At 40.1% G+C, this 14,930-nt stretch overlaps 1 protein-coding gene across 2 annotated transcripts in view; it reads left to right on the forward strand.

Moving 5' to 3' along the window:
* grin2bb (glutamate receptor, ionotropic, N-methyl D-aspartate 2B, genome duplicate b) overlaps window positions 1–14,930 on the forward strand; it is a 170,602-nt gene that overhangs the window by 47,161 nt on the left and 108,511 nt on the right. The window contains exon 1 of one of the 2 annotated variants that reach the window (XM_077246369.1): window positions 10,575–11,209. The exons of the other annotated variant lie outside the window; for it this stretch is intronic. Coding sequence (XP_077102484.1) covers window positions 11,183–11,209 — 27 coding nt within the window. The 5' untranslated portion in view covers window positions 10,575–11,182. Of the gene's footprint in view, window positions 1–10,574; window positions 11,210–14,930 lie in introns of those variants that run through there. 2 annotated transcript variants of the gene reach the window in all.

Below are 14,930 nucleotides of genomic sequence, written 5' to 3' on the forward strand. Positions count from 1 at the left end.
CCCTTGCTACAATGTAAACAATGTACAATGTAAATTATTGTTAGATTGATGTAATTCAACTAAATTCTAGCTACAAGCAGAGAGCTACCTAGCGATCAAAACTGTTTACTCGCGGAAAAACCAGCATTTGTGCATGAGAGGGACGTAACTATAGATGCTTAGACAACCTTTGACTTACAGCAAATCTATTTCCTTACTCGGTAAACAAATAGAATAAGTTGTGTAAAGTAAAGAGAAGAGTTACATGAGTAAAACTAGCAAATGCTAAATCACAGTCGCATTTTACTTAGTTCACGAAAGACTTTAAAGTATAGGCGCCCCCTTATAACCCATTTAAACATGCATAACTCATTTAAAAGGTGCAGACATTCTTCAGGTACTGTCGAATTGTTCTGACATGCTCTGGTTCCCATGACAACGACTTGTCACAGGAAGTGCTAACTCGTGATGTCACTTTGTAAACAAACCAGCCTAGGTGGCTAAGCTAACCTAACCTAGCGTCCATCCAGCTTAGGCTAAGCTAACCTAACCTAGCATCCATCCATCCAGCTTAGGCTAAGCTAACCTAACCTAGCATCCATCTAGCTTAGGCTAGGCTAACCTAACCTAACATCCATCCAGCTTAGGCTAAGCTAAATAATAACTTCTACGGTTAGCAGTTAGCATCATTTACTTGAAGCCTTAATTACAGCTGCTGTTTATACAGCCCAAAGTATTCTAGAATACTTTCTTTAACCCCAGTTAGTGTTTGTAATTCTTCACTTTCCGTACTTTCAATTCTGCTCAGCTAAAGTGCACCTTCACTAGTTTAGTCATAGTCCATGCTGAGCACTGTAGGCTAAATCGCCAATTAAACTTAAGCTTAAGTACATGTAAAATGTGTATATAGAGAAGAATCTGTATAGTAATGAGAATTTTCATCTGCATGTTGACTAAACCTTTGAAGGGACACACAGAGTGGTCGTGAACACGCAACCGCTGTAACCCACCATGGAGTGTTGGTCCAAGCAAATTCAAAGCTTAGTCACTAGTGCTACTGACTATTCTCACATTCAGATCATTCCCGCTGTTTTGACCACTCACCTACATTTTATTTTTATTTTTACTTTAATAATAATAGCAGTCAGCTATTACCTTGTCTTTTCGGTCATCTATATGATTCAATTCCATTTCCTCTCTTGTTGGAATGTGGTTCCATTTCCCATAGGGCCCAGAAAGGAAACAGAGACACCTTTATTTGTGATTTTGTTTATTTTCAACAAGTGCACTCATTTTTATGACCCTGCAACACAAGTAATTTCAACGATTACTAGGGCATAACTATAGTCCTGAGGATTGATAATAAGCATAATTTGAATAGGAAAGCTGTCCTTTTTCCCCCTATCATTCACTTCGTCAAGCCGTAGTGAACCACTACAAAAGTCCAGAGAAATAATTTAGTCATAAGAACCATCTTAAGTCATTTATTTAATCTCGGCTAGGCCCTTTCCAGGAAATACTATCGGAACCAACATAAGTCTTAGCCTCCTAACATCCACAGCTAAGATAAGGATACAAGACACACTTCACTAGCTAGCTACACGTGAAACGCATAGCTTTATGCTACATTCCTAGCGAACCCATTTAACCTTGGTTCTGAACTTTTAGGGTCATGCATTAGTCTCTCACCACAAGTGCGACAAAATGTCACAGAGCCCCTGCTTAACCTGACCTTAACCTTCCAGCTACCAAAGACTATGACAAACAATCGACACTATGAGAAACCACCTCTCATACCCCTAAAACCACCCACGAACGCCGTCTGCACCCACCGACAACCAATGCCCCAGACAACCGACGTCAACCGGCACATGCTGCGTGCACAAGACAACATTCAGCGTTCTGCACCTGATGCCATTACTGCGCCACAGCTTGTGGTGCCACAGTGCAAAAGGGGGGTCATGCCAATGTATGCCCATGACGCACCATGTGCTGCACACCGCAGCACCAGAGACACTTGCAAGACACCGAACCAAGTGGCATACCGGCGTCCTCAAAAGCGGAAAGACTGTCCTAGCCAACCAAGGACGACACTCGCTGTAATTTTTCCTCCCTTTCTCTTTCTCTCTCCCTTTCACTTTTACCAGGATGCTGCTGTGCCTCCAGCCAACCAGAGGGCAGCCGCAATCGTACATCTCACCAGGTACGGCATCAGGCATCGTCCTAAGGGAACAACCAGGACTCCTTTTCTGCCGGACCCGCACTCAGAAAGTCTTTGTTCCACCTGATCCTCGCAACGCCTACAGAACACAATACAGCTGGGTAGTGGCCGATGGACAGAAGACGCCCTCACTCACGCTGAGGCCGATGTCGAGCACATGCTCAACGAACTTGAGAAAATGACTATCACACAAGCGGATTTAGGTGGACACAACCACCGCTCCAAACAGTTCCGGGGAGCTTTGCCCGGAGCCACCGCCACTCTGTTTAACACTTGTATGTCCAGTGTGAATACAGTGAACCTAGCCACGTGAGGCGGCATGCAGCAGAAATTCAGACCGAGATTCCACAGATAAAAGAGCAACTCACAACACAGAGTGCATCCCTGCAGACCATCAACAAGACACTAAAGGGAATTGTGGTAATTTTCAACACTCACAGCGTTCTGCTGACCCAGACAGTGAACTCCATGAAACAGCTGTTTACTGTCTTCCAGAATGACTTTGCTCAAACTCAGCTGGTAACAGCCCTGATGACAGACACGCTGCTGGAGGTGAACTCCTCCATTGACAGCCTAGCCATGGGTAGAATTCCACCGCACCTGATACCCTTAAGCCTTGTGCAAACCGTGCTGGCTTCCGCCATCACCACGGCAGCTGACTCTCTACAAATACACCTTGCCTACTCGCTGGGTAGTGCCAGCCGACTCTGCGTCGACCCCAAGCAGAGAGAAGTGGGTTTTGCTCCGGAACTTACCCATCATAGAGCCAAGCCGAATCTACCGGATCAAGAACATTGTCAATGTCAGATTTTTGAAAAGTAACACTCACATCAAGATCTGCACGCCGGACGTGGTTGACTTCAACGTGGTTACAATACTTCATATGTATGATGACTTATGTATGATTTATGTATGATGTATTTTATCATATTTTTATGCTAGTTGTTAATATAGCTGGTTTTTAGTTTGTTCTAATGTACCACTCTGTAAGGTGACCTTGAGTGTCCAGAAAGGCGCCAAACAAATAAAATGTATTATTATTGTTGTACGGAAAGATTCCGTCTGGAAACTCAGTCAGAAAAGTTCATTCTTTGTTGAGATCTTTGTTGAGCATGAAGTTTCAAGATTCAGTCTGGAAAAGTTCATTCTTTGTTGAGCTTGAAGTTTCAATCTGGATTTAAGTGAGTAGTTCTATCCGGGTCACGCCACCAAAAACTGTTGTGAACTTTTTTCTTCTAAAGTATAGAAAACTCAGAAGCGAAGACCAGGAGACTCGGGTTTGTATTTTAAGATGGTTTCTTTATTGAGAACACGAGCTGTGCGTCGCTGTAGTCTTCCAAGCTCGTCTTGAGTCTAACTAAGGGAAATGTTCCCCTGTAATTTATATACATTTAGGGGCAGGGCTTAACATTGTGATGAACAAAGCATGTAAATGATGTGTACAGGTTTAGGAACCTGCCCTATACTGAGAGTGTTACCAATTCCAATCCAATCAGACTAGAGAACAGGAATGGCAGGACTCTCCCGCTGAGACAAAGGCTCCCAAGAGCCACCAAGAGTTTCAGTAATCTGATTCATTTAATTACAATAGAGAGAAACAGGATAAGCAGGCTCGACAGAGAGCAGTAATCTGACAGATACAGAAAACAGGATTTGCCGGACTCTCTTGCTGGAAAACTGTTTCACAGCAAATATCATCACCATCATAAACTTAAATGCTAGATTCAGTATACGAAACTGTCTCTGTTTATATACTATTGTATTGGAACCTCAATTAAACATTTAATAAATTTGTAACACTACAGCATCTCGAAGGTATTCCAGATTGTGGTGATCAGTGATGACATCAAAGCGGTGTTTAGCTCCCTCCAGCCAGTGTCTCCATTCTTTCAGGGCAAGTTTAATAGCCAGAAGTTCCCAGTTGCCGATATCATAATTCTGCTCCGCCGGTGACAGTTTCTTGGAGAAGAAGGCACATGGATGGAGTCTGGGAGGCTTCCTCTGCCGCTGTGAAAGGACTGCTCCTACCCCGGTGGTTGAGGCGTCTACCTCAACAAGGAATGGAAGATCTGGATTAGGATGGACGAGGGTAGGAGCGGAGCTGAAGGATGCCTTGAGCTTCTCAAAAGCATTGGTGGCTTCGGTGGTCCAGGACAGAGACTTGGCCCCTTTACCCAACAGAGAGGTGATGGGTGCGCTGATTTGACTGAGTCCTTTGATGAATCTTCGATAGAAGTTTGCAAAGCCCAGGAAGCGTTGAAGTTCCTTAATGTTGGCGGGTAATGGCCAGTTGGAGACAGCCTCTACTTTCCTCTGGTCCATGGTGATTCCACGAGGAGAGATCACATAGCCCAGGAACTGGATAGTCTCTTGATGAAACTCACATTTTTCTAACTCCATGAAGAGTTGATGCTCGCACAGACGTTGGAGGACTTGCTTGACATGGTGGTGGTGCTCGGATAAACTGGAAGAATATATAAGGATATCGTCGATGTAAATGATGACAAACCGTTGAAGGAAGTCTCGGAAGATCTCATTCATTAATCCCAGGAAGACGGCGGGAGTGTTGGACAATCCGAAGGGCATAACCTTATATTCGTAGTGGCCAGCAAGGGGGATGAATGCCGTTTTCCCTTCGTCTCCCTTCCGAATTCGTACCAGATTGTAGGCAGTACGCAGGTCCAACTTCATGAATATCTGAGCACCACGTAGTTGTTCCATGGCGGCTGGGACCAGAGGAAGGGGATACCGGAACTTGACTGTGGAGTTATTGAGGGTTCAGTAGTCGATACAGGGGCGCAAGCCTCCGTCCTTCTTGCCGACAAAAAAGAAGCTGGAATGTACTCCTCCATGGCCTTCTGTTACGGGATGGACAGCGGGTAGATCTTACCACGAGATTGTTATGTACACGGCGTTGTCGTTCGGTTGCTGATAAATGAGTGGAGGTAAGATCCATGGGCTCTGGTGCTAAAGGGCTGGCAGAGAATGAAGGGCGAGGAGGAGGCAGTGCAGGGCTATTGAGCTGGCAGGCGGTGCGACGTTGGTCTACACGGATAGAGCGTTGGATAAGGCTTTCGAGACCGATGACGTCATCGTAGATGGCGAGCTGTAAACGAATCTCATGGTTTAAGTCTTGACGAAAAGCGGTGATAAGTGCCGACTCATTCCATCCGCTGGAAGCCGCAGGGTGCAAAACTGCAATGCATAAGTTGACACAGAAGTTTGTCCTTGACATAAACGAAATAACTGATCGTGAACAGAGAGAGAGTTTGAGGCTTGTGAAAACACTTCACGGAAATGGCCAACAAAGTTAACGAGGGATTGAGTGACAGTACCATTCGCGTCCCAAAGAAGGGCTCGTCCAGTGAGGAGTGAGATGATAAAAACAACCTTAGTTCTTTCCGTAGGGAACTGTGAAGCATGCTTCTCCATGTACAGCTCGCACTGCAAGAGAAAACCGCTGGACTCCCCCTCCTCGCCTGAGTAGGGCGCTGGTCGGGCCATGGGACTGACAGAGGCAGATGTAGAAGGACAGATGGCGGGTGGTGGTGGAATAGTGCGCTGAATGTCTCGTAAGACGTCAGCGACAGTGACCGGTAGGGGTGTCGAAATTAATCGTTTCTACGATGCATCGCGATGCAGACGAGGACGATTCGGTATCGGTTCAGTAATAGACCATAACCGGTTATACTGACGCTTTTCTGACGTCATTTGTCGCGTGTGTGCTTTGTCGCGGTAGCATACAATGGCAGAGGAGGCGAGACGCAAGTGCGAGTAATTAAAAATGCTCCGAATACTTTAAAAGCCTACATCTATTCTGGGCACATTTCGGCTCTAATGAACAACCTGGTAAGCACGACCTGGAGATGACACGCACTGTGCGCGCTCATGTCACGCACACATAGAGCTGATTTAAGTATCCGAACCCGATGGTCAAATTACAATTATTCTGTGTTGTTACGCGTGATTATAAATGGATGATCGTTACTTTCAACAGCGGGCTCGGCAACGGTTGATGCGCGCATCTCTATGGTAACATTATACACTGATGAATGAGCGCTGCTTTTAAATGAACATTTCTTTACAACAAAATTGATTTGACACGATTTCATTTACTAAATGGCATAAACAGGCTTTACTCCCTTGAAACTTAAACTGGAATGTCACTGTTTCTGTCAGTGCGACTTCCCGAACAAGCGAACACGGGCGCGCGCACGCACTCATCACTTTTGGAGTAAAAATTTAAATTGCAGATGCAGTGCACCGCGATGTATCGCGATATCGAATTGAACTGAATCGATGACCAGTGTAGGTTCACACCCCTAGTGACCGGGGGTGAAACTTCCTCTTCGCCGTGAACGGTGGGTTCGTGATGTTGGTCTGGTCTTCTGTCATAAATCAGAAGGACACAAACAGGTAAAGTTCGACAGGTTTTATTAAACGCACTCAGGAACCGTCACGGCAGGTGAGTTGAAGTGATGATGGTATAAATAGAAGTGAAACAGGAAGATTGTATGTAACCGGGTCTCTTATCTGTCACAGGATGAAGTGGCGGTGATCTGAGCAGAAGATGGCAGACTGGATTGCAGACAGATGGACCAGAATCAGCGGAACGGGAAACTCAGGATAGCAGGTAGGTGACGAAGCAGGTAGGTTTAGATGCAGACTTGGAGATCGTCTTTAATGCAGTGAGTCAGGAAGTCGATGGCGTATAGACGAGACCAGACAGAGAACTGAGGGAACTGGTGGTGAATTTAAGCTGTGGGTGAATGAGTGTAGATTGCTGGCAGGTGATGATGACAGGTGCAGATGATTAGTATTCAGGGGATGCGGAACGAGTGTGGTGTATCCCTGACAATATATATATGTATATATGCAAAACTTTACCAAAGTTTGAGTTTTTTTACTTTCATTCAGCAAGGATGCATTAAATTGATCAAAAATGAGAGTAAAGATGTTTGTAATGTTCCAAAAGATTTCTACTTCAAATAAATGCTGTTCATTTAAACTTTGTTCATCAAAGAATCCTGAAAAAAATGTATCGCCGTTTCAACAAAAATATTAAGTAGAACAACTGTTTTCAACATGGATGATAATTAATAAGAAATGTTTCTTGAGGTGAAAATCAGCATATTAGACTGATTTCTGAAGGATCATGTGACACTTAAGACTGGAGTAATGATGCTGAAAATTCAGCTTTGATTACAGGAATAAATTACAAAAAAAATTACAATAGAAAAACGTTATTTCACAGTATTACTGTGTTTTTGATCAAATAAATGCAGTCTTGGTGAGAAGAGACATTAAAAACAATAAAAAAAATCTCACCAACCCCAAACTTTTTAACTGTAGTGCATTAAAAATGTTTTATATATATTAGTAAATTTGTTTCAAACTTTTATTGGTACCATCATTATTATTATTAGTATCATCTAATGTCATGCTTTGCAAAATAAACCATGTTGTGTATTTAATAAATGTTTTGCTTATTTATACTGACTAATTTTACTAATAATTTCTATTACTTTGAACGGGAATAGAGAAGACATTCTTAGCTTTTCATCTGTTTCTCCCTCTCTCTCAGTTGTGCAGTAATCCTGTAGAGGGACCCCTCTCATTCTACTTCTTCTGCCTCACTCCTACTCAACAGTGTTCTGTCCGTAAGGGAGGAGAGAGAGAGAGAGAGAGAGAGAGAGAGAGAGAGAGAGAGAGAGAGAGAGAGAGAGAGAGAGAGAGAGAGAGAGAGAGAGAGAGAGAGAGAGAGAGAGCGCAGTCTCGTTGTGTGGAATTCTTGGGCAGACATCGCAACCGTTACACCTCTTCCTACTGTTCTGCCTCAGTCGCTGTCTGTGGAAAAGGGCTATTACTTACTGCAAACGGAGGACTCCTTCAGAAGCCAAAATAAAGGGAGAGAAAAAGAGGAAAAAAGAGGGAAAGTAAAAGAAAAATATGAACTAAAGCAACAACTGGATAGTAGGAGCAAACTGACTGCCTTTCCTGTTTAAAAGAAAGGAAGGAAAACGGAAGCCACTGGAGTATTTGTTTTTTTCTTTCGTTTTGTTTTCTTCTTCTTTCTCATCGTGGTGCTGGGAGGCACATCATCTTTTCATTTGTTCGCTCTCTCCATCATTTGCCTCCTGATCTATTTCTCCATCTATATGGTGTATAATTTTGTCTATTTATGACGAGACAGGCGAGAAGAGAAAGAAGGGGCAAGTTTTTTTTTACGCTTTCACAAATTTTTGACTATTTATGTCCCCCTTCGTTCCTTCACCTGTCCCTCCTTTCCATCATCCCCTCTTCCTTCCATCCCTCCCTTCATCTCAAAAGTGTGACGCTCCCTGAATGAAAGTTGGTTAGAATTGCGAAAGAGACTCAAAAAAACATCTCCACATCACCTTATCAGTTTTTTTAAATTCTTCTTTTTCTTTATCTCTTTTTTTAAAGAGTTCTTTTAAAGAGTCCTCCACCATCTACCCTCACGTATCACTCTTTTTTTCCCTGGATGCTTTAATATTCTTCTAGGTAGGTTTAACGGCTCGTTTAGTGTCTGTCCGGTCTGTTTGTCTGTGTGTGTGTACTTGTGTGTTCTTTTTTTACATGTACATAAAACACACATCGACACACACATGCACACATGCATTAAACTAATGGACAGCCAGGTGTCAAAAATGAAATCTCACTTCTCCATGCCCATTTTTTACTCCTCTCCAACTCTGTCCATCTTCCACTCTCACTTATGAACAGAAAGACATTTGTTTCCTACCATTATTTCTTTTGTAACACACACTCTCACACATACACACACTTAAAACACTCACACACATCTGGTCTTGGGCTACCCGGTCTAAAAACATCCTCCATTCATCTCCAGTGTCCAGTGCAAGCATCAGTGTCTTCTATTTTCTTTGAGAAATCATTGCAGACACATCTCTGAGATGAGGTTCTGCTTCCATTCTATGACAGAGATGGGTGAGGTTAGCGTGACTTAATTTGTGCTTCTTGGACACATTTTGAACTTGTGATTTGTGTTGACGACAGCCTCCTGATGAGCTGTTGAAAAATGAAACCTGAATTGTAAACAATAAATTGCCATTTGCTCAAAAGATTGATTAGGGTTCAGTACAGCAGTCGTTTCACCTGCCTTTGAGCCCGAGTCCATTTGCGCTGTTATGGTCAGTCCTTCATGTTATTGAGTGTTTAATTTTCTGCTGTCACTCGCCATCTTTTTCTCTCATTTTATCCGTTCATCAAACACCTTTTGGACAGGCTGTCACCTCCACTTCTTTTCTTATCACCTCTTCTTGATTTTCTCTATTCATTTAGGGTCCCTGTTATTAGGTGTCGTGCATGACCAGAGTATGACTGTAATCTCAATAGAGAATGCAAATTCTCACTCCACCCTGTAAGTTATTTATACCCCAATCCTCCTTGAATGATCATTTTGTACATTTTAATTCAGAACTGCTTTTTTTGATTGACTGATTGATATTCCTGACTATTATTTTGATTTTGTTGTTTGTAATATATTATATATTTACCTCTAAATATTACAAACAGAAGTCAAACAGGGTTGTTTTTATTTTTACTTGTTTTTTTTTCATTTAAAAGTAATCTGAGAAAGGGATGGTGATCCAAGAAGTGACGTTGTTTCACAACTTAAGATGGAAGGAAATCTGAACATCTCCTTTTTCCATTCATGTTGATATTTTATTTCTATGCTTATGCTTTCCTCTCAGTGACTAGTTTAAAATCTCAAAGTTCAGTTTCAGCTTTTTATTAATTTTATTAGACATCCTTTAGACATCTCAAATTCATCATCTCCCTCACATTTTTTTCTTATATATGGACTGTTTGAAAAACAAACAAATCAAAAAGGGGAAAAAAAGCATCTCACTTGCCTATTATTGGGCGAAATGGACAAATCAGTGGAAGGCTACCATCTTGTCTTACATTTTTGAATGCTTGCACTTGCCCTCTTGTCTTGTGTATCACATTTTTGTAAACATTACCCAAATAATAATGATGAAATCCCACAGGACCGTTAGACTGGTAAGTAACACGGTAAAAATGTCACACATAAGTATTTGTATGCATTTGTAAGTGTGTTACTGTGTGTGTTTGTGAAACATGCCCGTCCTTTCTATGGCTCGAAGTTGACTAAAGTGTATCTTTTTACATATCAGTTAACCAATAAGTATTGAGCACTGTATATTAGATCAATTGAAAGAAATAACAAAAGGGAAAAAAAGAAAAATGTCACTCAATTTTCCAAAATCATCATCAAGTTTGATCTTTATTCAACATCATGAGCCAGAAAACCTGTTCTTAAGATACTGTTCTCTTCTTTTCCCTTCCAATAGTGTCATGAGAAGGACCCAGCGAAGGACGTTCATGGATACTTGAACCAATGAGAATTTAAGACAAGACGTCGCTTCTCCGGCCCTCTCACTACTGGACTCTGCTGGGCGTCAAGCAACTCCAGAACTTGTGGACTTGTTAACAGATGAAAATGAACTCTTAAAAACATTTTATCTTCTTCTTTTCACCTTTTTCATTTTATATCACATTTTGTAGGCCTGACTTTGTCCTGGTTCATTTCAAATTTTACGTACATTTCTTAGGTTTGATATTAGACTTTGGACTTTTCTTGAGTGACTGAACATCATTCGCATAGCTCAAGCATTTAAAGATTTTACTTGTCTTTGATTTTGTCTTCATTTGTGAGCCAGGCATCATTCTTACTTTTCTTGAGTGACTTTTCTTAATAGTTTTGATTTGATATACAATTGCCTGTGCTCAGTCATCCAGCCTGGATTTACAGTAGGGACCAACACTTTCATCCACGGTCTCTACACCAGTCCTACTTTTTCTTACCAATCCCTCAAACTACTTCAACGGTCAGTCACTCCTCCATCCAGGGCTATGAGAGGAAGAGACAAGACCCAGCTCACATCATCATGCAGGAGTTGAGGAGAGAGAATGGGAGTTGGGCTGGCAATGTTCAAGGTAAGGGATAAACCTTTCTTCTCTTATGTTTATCCTCGCTATCTCTGGCTATACTAGCTAACTACTAGTTACTGATTCTAAATTACATGAAAAAAATGTAGTTATACATTTAAGGTAATGTAATCTGACTACCTTTTGATTACTTTTGGCCTAACTCGTTTATCACATTGATGTGAATAGAATAATCTTGTGCCATATTGATATAAAAATAAAAAGAGAGAGACAATCTATTCTAATTACAATACGTCAGGGTTTCCCAGGGAACTGCAGAGGGTTCATGAGTGTATCAAAATAAAACACTTTCTTAAAAGATGAAATATTTCATTTGTTTATCTGTATGTCATGTGAAAATTAACCGACATCAGAGGTATGAACTTAATGTTATTATTGATTATTATTATTATTGATTTAATTTCAGCGCCACACTTTAAATTAGGGCCCAATTTTCAATATTAACTAGGACTTTTACCTCAGTAAACTCCTAATTACTGCTTATTAATAGTTAGTATGGTAGTTGTTAAGTTTGGGTATTGGGTAGGATTAAGGGATGTAGAATATGGTCATGCAAAATAAGGCATTAGTATGTGCTTTATAAGTATTAATAAACAGCCAATATCCTAGTAATAGGCATACTAATAGTGAGAATTGGACCCAAAACTAAAGTGTAACCAATTGTATTATACATTCTCAGTGGTACTTCAAGTTAATATAGTCAAAGAGGTTCAGCTGACAAAAAAGTTTGGGGAATCCATGCATATGCATGCATGTAAATATGAAATGATGTGAATTTGTACATTTTAATGTGTTTTGAAGGACACACTGAGTGATAATTCAAATAATAATGAATGTGTTTGCCAGGAGTTGATTAGATATGCAATGTTGCAATGTTGAGAAAACACTAAAGATTTCTGTAAATCCAGTGAACTGCTGTGTGGGTCTCAATTTTCAGTGGCTGGTCTGTGTGTGCATTAAAGGATGCATTGTTTATGTTTTTATTTTTAAAAAGTGTCAGTAGAGACTTTTAGAAATGGACATTGTTAAAAATGTCTATTTCAAATCAAATTAGTTCGTTTGAAGATTTTTTATTAATCAAAGAATCCTGAAAAAAATATATCATGGTTTCTATGAAAACATTAAGGAGCTCAACTGTTTTCAACATTGCATTGATAATAAATATTTTTCAGCAGCAAATCATCATATTAGAATTATTTCTGAAAGATCATGTCACACCGAAGACTGGAGTAATGATGCTGAAAATTCATCTTTGACATCACAGGAATAAATAATATATTAATAGATAAGTGTTATTTTAAATTGCAATAATATTTAATATTATTACTGTTTTCACTGTATTTTTGATCAAATAAATGTAGTCTTCACCATCATTGAATAACTATCAATGAAGAAAGATGCTTTTTTTTTGCCCACCGAATGGTGTAGTTAGGACATCTACCAAGGGTCTAAATGGACCATGCTAACCAGCCAATCCTTGGATACCTTGTTTTATTGTTTTTTCGAAATCAGATTTGTGAAAAATGTTACACAATTTGGCAGTTCACTTAAATAATGAGTCATAAAAGAGTCAAAAATCATAGCTAATTTTAAGTTCATTCATCACTTCTCATTTTGATGAACTGATATCTATTCTATTCTACACACATCCATTCTTTTAGTCTATGATGTTTTCAGTTGATGAATGAAAACATATTTGTAGTGCTCCTCTGATTCAATAAATCGCAATAAGTTTTGTGCTTTGTTACTTTTTATATGAAACAAACTCTCAGCTTTCAAATTGTGTCAATATCATGTCTCATGTAAACGTTCAAAAAGTGTTTCAATCAAGAAAAGACGTCAATGAAACAGTTTGTACACAGTGTGACTTAGTGCCACTGTACATTCAGTGCACATAACTCGATAGTTAGCTAGATAGTTAAATTAACTATAGAGAGTAACATTTTGCTAAATATATGCACTAGATTTCATATTCATATTTTTACTTCACATGTTCTTTAAAATTTCATGCATGTTTGAATAAATCCATCATGTAAATTGAAATGGTATTATGATTTACTGGAAGGGTTCCTAGTTTACAGCATTTGAGAGATATTCTTTCCCTTGAGAAAATTTGCCATGTTGTACCTCGTGTACAGTACATCCAAATGAACTGATATCAAATCAAATTAAATCAAAATCGGAATTGAATCGAATCGCAAGCTTGTGAATCGAAATAATTGAATTGTGAAATTTGTGTCAATACCCAGTCCCAGCCGTAATAGCCTACAAACTATGTGCTGCAACAATATCAAAAGTAGTATGGTAATATAGTATTCTGAATAGCTTGAATAGTTGACATGCTCTCTTTCGCTTTCTCTCTCATCGCCATTTAACTTCTTCTCCCACTTACTCGAAGGCCTAAATGACATGTCTATTTTTTTCTTTCAGGGCTCTAATTTTCTGTTGTCTTAATGAATGTGTGCGTTTCTGGTACTCAGCTTGCCATTGTCTTGTTTTCATGCAGGCATTCGCACTTGGTCGTGCTGCCTTCGATCCAGTTTGAGTAATGTGCCTGTGGTCTGGGTCAGACATTGCAGCTAAGTGGGTTAATGAAAGATAGAGCAAGAGCGATTAATACTGAGAAAGAGATAGAGGGTAAGAAAATAGGGTGAGAAACAGACGGAGAGGGTCGAGCTGCCTTTTACTCTCTTGCTCTCTTTTCTCAAGCTGCTCTACAGGCGCTCCTGATAGCCGTTAGACTCAATCCTGGGAAAACAGGAAAGTCGTTAGTCGATCTGAAAACGTCTGATGATGTATCGCCCTCTTAAGATGTGCCGCTGATGATTAACGTGAGGTGACAGCGTTTTTTACCCACGTCAGGGGGGTCGAAGCAGCTGTCAATCAAGCTTGACACTGATTGACAGGGACCAGAGGGATGAGGACAGTGTGGAATGTCTTTCAGAGTGAAGCATCACTCAGAGATTCTGTTGGTGTGGTAACGGAGCCTCTGTTGGCATGGCAACGGAACATAGGGACACGAGGGCATTCTAGACTTTCAATGATATAACTGCTACACAGAGATGGTGCAAATCTGATTTTGTGTCAGCCGTTGTTTCAGAAATAATGATACTTAGGCGGTAGACACCTTGCTTGTGTACACAAATTGTCTGACAATGTGCTGCTCTACATTGAACTTGTGTCTCTGTGTACCAACTTAGAAAACAACAAGCCTTAATCTATCATCCTGAAAACTGGGGAAATTTGACTTATAAATGTTAGTTTTCAAACAACAAAGATGATAGTCAATAAAAGTCTCTCAGGGATGGATGATGAAACATGTTAGGGGAATGTGTAGTGTGGGTTTGTTGGTGCTCATTTGTTTTGTAGCTTTGCTGTGAAGGAGTCAATATAGAGAGCTAGAATGTTGTGTACTTTCTAGTCACAAAAACAGGACAGTGTGTTATAAAGCCTAGACATTGGTGTTCTTTTGATTTTTTAAACGGTTTAATATAATATAATATAATATAAATGATAATAATGAATAATACTTTATAAATACATTTAATTTATTTTATTTTTTGTAAAAAAAAAATAATTTAAGATTTTCTACAATAATATGTAAGGAATTTGATTCCAATATGATTCCACTTGTCTTAATAGGACAACATTTACGATTAGGACTTACATTCTAGTAGGATTTTTTTCGTTTACAGGATTCTTATTTGAT

This window comes from Siphateles boraxobius, unplaced genomic scaffold, assembly GCF_051911475.1.
Source record: "Siphateles boraxobius isolate OS27281-9 unplaced genomic scaffold, OSU_SipBor_1 29, whole genome shotgun sequence".
Taxonomy (NCBI): Eukaryota; Metazoa; Chordata; class Actinopteri; order Cypriniformes; family Leuciscidae; genus Siphateles; species Siphateles boraxobius.